This window comes from Limulus polyphemus, unplaced genomic scaffold, assembly GCF_000517525.1.
Source record: "Limulus polyphemus unplaced genomic scaffold, Limulus_polyphemus-2.1.2 Scaffold1404, whole genome shotgun sequence".
Taxonomy (NCBI): Eukaryota; Metazoa; Arthropoda; class Merostomata; order Xiphosura; family Limulidae; genus Limulus; species Limulus polyphemus.
This window is the reverse complement of record NW_013667014.1, coordinates 130598-136555: the sequence shown is the minus strand read 5'-3', so window position 1 is coordinate 136555 and position 5958 is coordinate 130598. Positions and strand designations below refer to the sequence as shown.

Here is a 5958-nt window from a genome sequence, read left to right as displayed (position 1 = left end):
TCAAAAGCAAGAAATATAAGTATTTGTTACTGCTAATGTTAGTTTTATTTACTCTAGAAACATAACACTTTCGGGGACCCTGCGGAAGTACATGTAGTATTGTATATATTTTATTTGTATCTTGCATTCATAGTAAAGCTATTAAGGCTATTAATGTTTGGAGAGGGCTTGAATGAGTAATGAAGAAAAAACTTTAATATAAGTTTAACATAACAGCAAATGTGCAACGTTTCGACAAGCTTTTTGTCATCATGGCCCTGATGACGAGTGTTGCCGAATATTTTACACTTGGTTCTCAGTTTAACCAACAAAACTTTTGTCCCAACTTGTATTGATATTCCGTTAGATTAATCTTTAATCCTGTCCCCAGGTGTGTGAACTTCACCATACATAATAGAGGGCGTACAGGTCACCAATCAAGTGATTTACATTCATATTTTCTACCCTTCCGCGTTGAGCCATGGGAAGCCTAGATATTCTTTCACGTACTGAGAGCCGCGTATGATTTGTGGTCACATGCTCTATACCCATTGTTATTTTTATTTTATTTTCACTTCACAAACCTTTAACTGTCAGATTTTTTTTTCTTTCTCTACTTTTCAAATTGACGTTCGCATATGCGTTTGTACGCCTAACAATACTAGTACTGTGTAATGTTTTATATAGTTGTCTTACTTCTGAAGAGCGTGCCGATGAAGCTTGGGAGCGCAAACCCCACGTCACAGTTCTTCGTTCTGTTGTGGTGTAAGGGCACGAATTCATGCGTGCACAGCTCGTAAGCCCAAGAAAAGCACCCGCCTCCTCCTTGTATTACGGATTTAAGTCGCCGGTCATTTAGTCTGCGTTGGTTTTACTCTCAGAAAGAACTAGCTGTCGTATTTAAGTAACTGATATGCGTGCGCGAGTGCGCGTGTGTATGTGATTTCACTCAAAGTATATATATATAATTTGTTGTTGATTCAATCATTCCTTTTCTATGTTATCAAGGATTTGGCTCGTTAATAACCTGAATGGTGTATGAGTCTTTTAAAAACTGAAAATAATTATTATTATATGGTATTTCAAAGTAGTTGATTTTCGAAACGGTGCCTTTTATGTCGTGCTTTTGATAACCGTGATGAAAATACATGTCAAGTGTTCCCCCGCATGATTTGTTTGAGCGAATTGGGAATCAAACCGGCACATTTTAGGCTCTTTATCTGCAGTCTTTCTTGTTTGTCTAACGATGTTTGGTTTGGACAAAGAGGCCGTAGTCTACCAAGAAGCAGTTTTCCTTGCTTTCCGGGATGTTAGCTCGTGTGAAGACAGCCCGTTAAACCCCGGACCTTTCACTGAACCTCGAGATCACGTGAAAGGTCAGCCAGCACGTGCCTTAATCCAGCCGTTTAGTCCATATGGAAGATACTGTTTGCGAATCAGAGCCGTACAAGGACCATGCCACAAGAGGTAGGCCTAGAAGTACACTTTCTTAGCATGAAAATGCATATCGAAAATGTCTGAACGTTTGCTAGTGGTTGCGAAGTTTGTTTTTGAAGACTGCACAATGGACAAATGTTTGGAAGTTAAAACATATTATTACAAAACTACACATCTTTTAGTAGTGCTGATATCGCCATTTAAACAAGCAAATAAAATTTAATCTCGAGAGACTAATAAACATCCTAAAATCAGGGTTTCATACAGCGTTACTTTAGTCAGTACTATTTTAATATATCCGGGTATTACTGTAAAGGATTTGTACGAAAGTTTCACACTTGTGGTTTTTCTGTACCTCACTAAATGGTTTCAAGGCATACTACCAATGAAAAAATTGTACAACTTAATTTAGATAAACTTATACATTATAGCTCTTTTTTTTTAGTAGAAGAATTCGTCGTGTCACTGTTAAGATAAAATGGGAACTTCTTGTGGTATGAATAACAAATGATAGGTTTCAAAAAGAAAATACGATAGTGTGTTTTAATAACCGATTTATGTTTAGATGGTGTGTTTTAATAGCCGATTTATGTTTAGATGGTGTGTTTTAATAGCCGATTTATGTTTAGATGGTGTGTTTTAATATCCAGTATCTGTGTTTAAATGGTGTGTGTTAATATCCAGTATCTGTGTTTAAATGGTGTGTTTTAATATCCAGTATCTGTGCTTAAATGGTGTGTTTTAATAGCCGATTTCTGTGCTTAAATGGTGTGTTTTAATAGCCGATTTCTGTGTTTAGGTGGTGTGTTTTAATAGCCGATTTCTGTGTTTAGGTGGTGTGTTTTAATAGCCGATTTCTGTGTTTAGATGGTGTGTTTTAATAGTCGATTTCTGTGCCTAAATGGTATGTGTTAATATCCAATATCTTTGTTTAGATGGTGTGTTTAATATCTAGTATCTGTGTTGAGATAGTGTGTGTTAATAAATATCCAGTAACTATGTTTAGTTGTTGTGTGTTATAATAGCCAATATGTATTTTATGGGTTTTAATAGGCAACAAATATGTGTGTATGGTGGCATTTAATAGGTAATATCTATAGGTAGAGGTGTTTACTCGTGTGTATGTTTAGATGGGGTGTTTCAGTGGGCAATACCCGTGTATGTAGATGGTATATTTCAGTGGGAAGTGCCTGTGCGTGTGTAGATTACGCATTTCAGTGGGAAATGGATGTCTGTGTGTAGGTGGCGTCTCTCAATGTGCTATATCTATGTGTGTGGGTGGCGTGTTTCAATGTGCTATATCTATGTGTGTAGGTGGCGTGATTCAATGTGCTATATCTATGTGTGTGGGTGGCGTGTTTCAATGTGCTATATCTATGTGTGTGGGTGGCGTGTTTCAATGTGCTATATCTATGTGTGTGGGTGGCGTGTTTCAATGTGCTATATCTATGTGTGTAGGTGACGTGTTTCAATGTGCTATATTTATGTGTGTGGGTGGCGTGTTTTAATGTGCTATGTCTATGTGTGTATGTAGCGTGTTTCAGCGGATAATACCTCTGTGTGTGTGTGTGTGTGTGTGTGTGTGTAGATGGTTTAGTAAGATATGGATGTGGGACTTATATTTTCACACGTGTCCTTCTCCTGTTTGTAAACCAAGCATGGCCTATGGTTAGCGTGCAGGACTGTGAATCTGCCGGTCCACATTTGCGTCTCGTTACTGCAAGAAGAAAAATATTGCGCTTCGCACTCTGGGGATGTGATGCGTTTTAAGAGTGTTGTTCAAATCCCGCTATTTGGTCAGACAAGAGTAACCTAGGAGTTGGCGGTGGGTGCTGTTGACTAGTTGGCTTCGCTCTAGTATATCAGTTGAAAATTAGGGACGAATGGTGCAGACTACCAATTAGTAGCTTTGCGAGAATGTCAGAAAACATATAAAGAAACCATCCTGATAAGTTGATTTATTAAATCTCCTGTTTGTGAGCTTAGTAAGCCCATGACCTACGTATTCGTTCCTTTTTTTCCCGTCTCAGATGCAAGGAACGAGTAAAGAATTGTATTGAGAAGACATTGTGATTGGGGAGAAGAGGGATTTATGTGAGGATCGGCCACACCCGTAATGAGTACAGCTCTATAGATCGCCTTGTAGCAGCTATCTGGGGCAAGGTTTCCCACAGTTTTGCTTATCGCGAATTCCTTTTTACCGGTCTTCACACTAGCTACCCCTAACCCCTCACCTATATTATGCATCACAAAATCTAATACTACAATGCTATAACCATGAAAGTAGCTGTGAGTGGGGATTTAAGTTCAAATCTGGAGCCCGCAGTTTGAAAAACACTAATTTAGGGTGTGCTTCCAAACATTGGTTATTATGTAGAAACATGCTGCAAGGTTAAGAATATATATATTTCGAATAAATACTTGAATGTAGAATTTCTATATTATATACATAAAAGCACATGAACATAGAGAAGAAAAGTAAACAATTTTTAATTATTACTTGTTTGTTTAGTAAACAGTTTGTTAGTTATTACTTGTTTGTTTAGTAAACAGTTTGTTAGTTATTGCCTGTTTGTTTAGTAAACAGTTTGTTAGTTATTGCCTGTTTGTTTAGTAAACAGTTTGTTAGTTATTACTTGTTTGTTTAGTAAACAGTTTGTTAGTTATTACTTGTTTGTTTAGTAAACAGTTTGTTAGTTATTGCCTGTTTGTTTAGTAAACAGTTTGTTAGTTATTACTTGTTTGTTTAGTAAACAGTTTGTTAGTTATCGCCTGTTTGTTTAGTAAACAGTTTGTTAGTTATTACTTGTTTGTTTAGTAAACAGTTTGTTAGTTATTACTTGTTTGTTTAGTAAACAGTTTGTTAGTTATTGCCTGTTTGTTTAGTAAACAGTTTGTTAGTTATTGCCTGTTTGTTTAGTAAATTGCTAGTTATTGCTTTTTTGTTTGTTTAGTAAACAGTTTGTTGGTTATTGTTTGTTTGTTTAGTAAACTGTTTGTTAGTTATTGCTTTTTTGTTTAGTAAACAGTTTGTTAATTATTGCTTGTTTGTTTAGTAATCAGTTTGTTAGTTATTACTTGTTTGTTTATTTAGTAAACAGTTTATTAATTATTGCTTGTTTGTTTAGTAAACAGTTTGTTAGTTATTACTCGTTTGTTTGTTTAGTAAACAGTTTGTTAGTTATCGCTTGCTGGTTTAGTAAACTGTTAGTTATTACATGTTTATTTGTTTAGTAAACAGTTTATTAGTCATTACTTGTTTGTTTAGTAAACATTTTATTAGTCATTACTTGTTTGTTTAGTAAACAGTTTGTTAGTTATTGTTTATTTGTTTAGTAAACAGTTTGTTAGTTATTACGTGTTTGTTTGTTTAGTAAACAGTTTGTTGTTGCTGTTAAGCGCAAAATCACGATGTTCTATCTGTGTTCTGCTCACCGCTGTTATCGATTCTCGACTTTTTAGACTTATCGACGAGCCACAGGGGGGCATCAGTTAGTGCACATCTATAATTATGACGCAAACAAAACAATGTCAGAAATAATTACATGTGACGAAACAACTTCAAACGTAATTCCGTGTAAATGTCCGTTTTAATGTTGAGTGCACGATTGTAATAAAAACATTTAAAGTAGAAGAATAACTTAGTGCACACGAATGCTACTTACGCTTACTCCCTCTAGTAGTGTTTGTTAGAAATTTCAATGTTGAGCGCTTTTCTTGTGTAAGAACGCGATAAATCAAAGCACGGAAAAAAGTATTGTTTTTTTTTTAAACAAAAAGTGTACATAAAATTGGGTTTGGTCTATATTCTCTGTAAATTGTTGGTTGATGTATATGGCTGTTTTAATGGTTTTATTTTTAATAACCTGAACTTACCAATGAACTGGGTAACTATGCGTAGATATAATCGAAACATTCACTTTCACGTCTACGTTCTTTTTTTATTATTATCATTAACATAATATTTACACACCGTGCTTATTACATTGGTAAACTAAATATCCTGTTGTAGTTAACTGTTAAACATTATGTTATGAGATAAAACAAATTCGAAGAGTGAAAAGCTTGGAAATTTTACCGAGTTAAAACACGTTTTCTTTCTGAAATAGTGAAGGTTGTTTTCAACATGTACAGCAAAAAAAAAGGTCATGTGTGTACACTTAGTAGGCAGTCCATATGGTACTTTCATTTACCCCTTTATTAACGCCTAGAAGGTCATCTTGAAAGTATATTGTCATCATAACCTCTTTTGTTTTTACATTTAGAAGGTCAAGGTGAAAGAATATTTTAAACACATTATTTTCCTCTTCACATTAGTATGTCATCAAAAGTAAAATACCATTAGATCCTTTAATAATACAATTTAAAAGTTTATTGCCCAATTTTTTTAATGATGCTTAGTATGTTATCCTGAAAGTATATGGTCACCGTATAATCTGTTATTGAAGTTTAGTATGTTATACTGAAAGTACACTGAGTGGTCACAAGTAAATAGACACCTAATTTTTCGTCATCTAACTGATTTATGCTAACTAATTTGTG

The 5958-nt window shown here is 34.8% G+C and overlaps 1 protein-coding gene across 1 annotated transcript in view; it reads left to right on the top strand.

Moving 5' to 3' along the window:
* Nucleotides 1–1129: 1129 nt before the first annotated feature.
* The window catches only part of LOC106463428 (IQ motif and SEC7 domain-containing protein 2-like), a 96285-nt gene continuing 91456 nt past the window's right edge, over nt 1130–5958 (top strand). Inside the window, exon 1 of the mRNA XM_022390918.1 lies at nt 1130–1446. Within this exon, the coding sequence (XP_022246626.1) occupies nt 1226–1446 (221 nt within the window). The 5' untranslated portion in view covers nt 1130–1225. The remainder of the gene's footprint in view (nt 1447–5958) is intronic.